The sequence below is a fragment of the Priapulus caudatus genome, unplaced genomic scaffold, assembly GCF_000485595.1.
Source record: "Priapulus caudatus unplaced genomic scaffold, Priapulus_caudatus-5.0.1 Scaffold2167, whole genome shotgun sequence".
NCBI lineage: Eukaryota > Metazoa > Priapulida > Priapulimorpha > Priapulimorphida > Priapulidae > Priapulus > Priapulus caudatus.
In genome coordinates, this window is record NW_014579228.1 from 7393 (window position 1) to 8893 (window position 1501).

General features: G+C 55.2%; 1 protein-coding gene across 1 annotated transcript in view; it reads left to right on the top strand.

Moving 5' to 3' along the window:
• Positions 1-1501, top strand: part of LOC106818328 — a gene marked incomplete at its 5' end in the record, with an annotated part of 19719 nt that overhangs the window by 6121 nt on the left and 12097 nt on the right. Inside the window, 1 exon segment of the mRNA XM_014823044.1 lies at positions 709-1499. Coding sequence (XP_014678530.1) covers positions 709-1499 — 791 coding nt within the window.

Below are 1501 nucleotides of genomic sequence, written 5' to 3' on the forward strand. Positions count from 1 at the left end.
AGAGAGAGAGAGAGAGAGAGAGAGAGAGAGAGAGAGAGAGGGAGAGAGAAAGAGAGAGAGGGGTACTCTCTTCACATAGACTATATAGTAATCGTCGTCGTCATCGTCGTCGTCGTCGGTGTTGTATCGTCTGCTGCCGGCGGCACGGTGTGATTAACCCAGTTTAGAACGACGTACTCGTCTCTCTGATTCATATCTTATCATTCACAAAGCCAGCATGAAACATAATGCTCCCGAACGTTCGCTCGCTCGCTGTCTGACCTACGAGTATTTATATTTAAAACCGTAGAAATATTATACTAGTTTGACTAGTGTGTCTATATATTTCTATGTGACTAACATGTGAGAGGCGGCGGCGGCAGTAGCGGAGGCATTATTGTTCATGTTCACTCGTGTAAACTAGGCCACCTCCTATCATCTACTATCATCATCATATCATAATGTTTATTTCATGCCTCACAGCCGTCCTATCGTATCGTGTTAACTCGGGCGGATATTTATAGCGGTTAGTTTATGCGCGTGTGTATCGCAGTACATCGCTGCTATCGTGGGATGCTGCCTCACAGCGCTACAGCAGCAGCAGCACAGATACTGCACATGTCTGTCTGACACACTACACTAGTTTTCTCCTCTAAGCTATCTTAACTATTATTTTCCCGCATCTATCTAACTATATATCTAATCTAATTCCGTGTTTATTTCTCAAAGCGGTGACAAATGACAAAGTGACGTCACAGCCGCCGTCGGACAAACCTCACACCAACGCGGCTGCCAGGTCCGTCGCCGCGGCAACCGGCAGCGACGATCGCTTCGTCAGACAGAGCCACCTGGTGGTGGATCAGGAGCCGGCAATCTCGCCCGGGATGTATGCTTCCAAGGTTCCCTGGATCATCAAGAAACCGCGAGCGAACGCCGCGGACGTACGCACGGACGTCGTCAACCAGACGAAGGTGACATATCGCGTCGTCAACCCCGCCGTCGCCGCGGCAACGACAACGACGACGACGCGACCGCACCTCGCTCCCTTCACCGTGAAACCCAACCCGTCTCGCGCCGCGGCGCCGATTCAAAATGACGTCTGGCGAGACGCGAGGGAGGCCGACGACGACGACGACAAGAGAACATCCAGGACGAACGGAGAATCCATCGAGATCGTCGCGTTGGAAAAACCCGAAATGGCTCGACGCCGGGACGAGGTAAAACCCGAGACCACCCGACGCCGGCACGAAGTAAAACCCGAGACCGCCCGACGCCGGGACGAGGTAAAACCCGAGATGGCGCGGAGCCGTGACGCGGCGGGGCAGAACGGACGCCAGGGGGCGCCGTCAGCTGCGGACGAGGAACAGGAGCGCTTCATCCCGGGAAGCGTGTCGCGATTCTCCGCTCTCTTCGAAAACCTCAACGTAGATGACGGCAGAGCGGCGTCGCGTCGCCACGGCAACGGCCCGGCGAGGGCGGCAGACGACGGCGACGGTTGCCACGCTACGATGCGCGCCGCCGT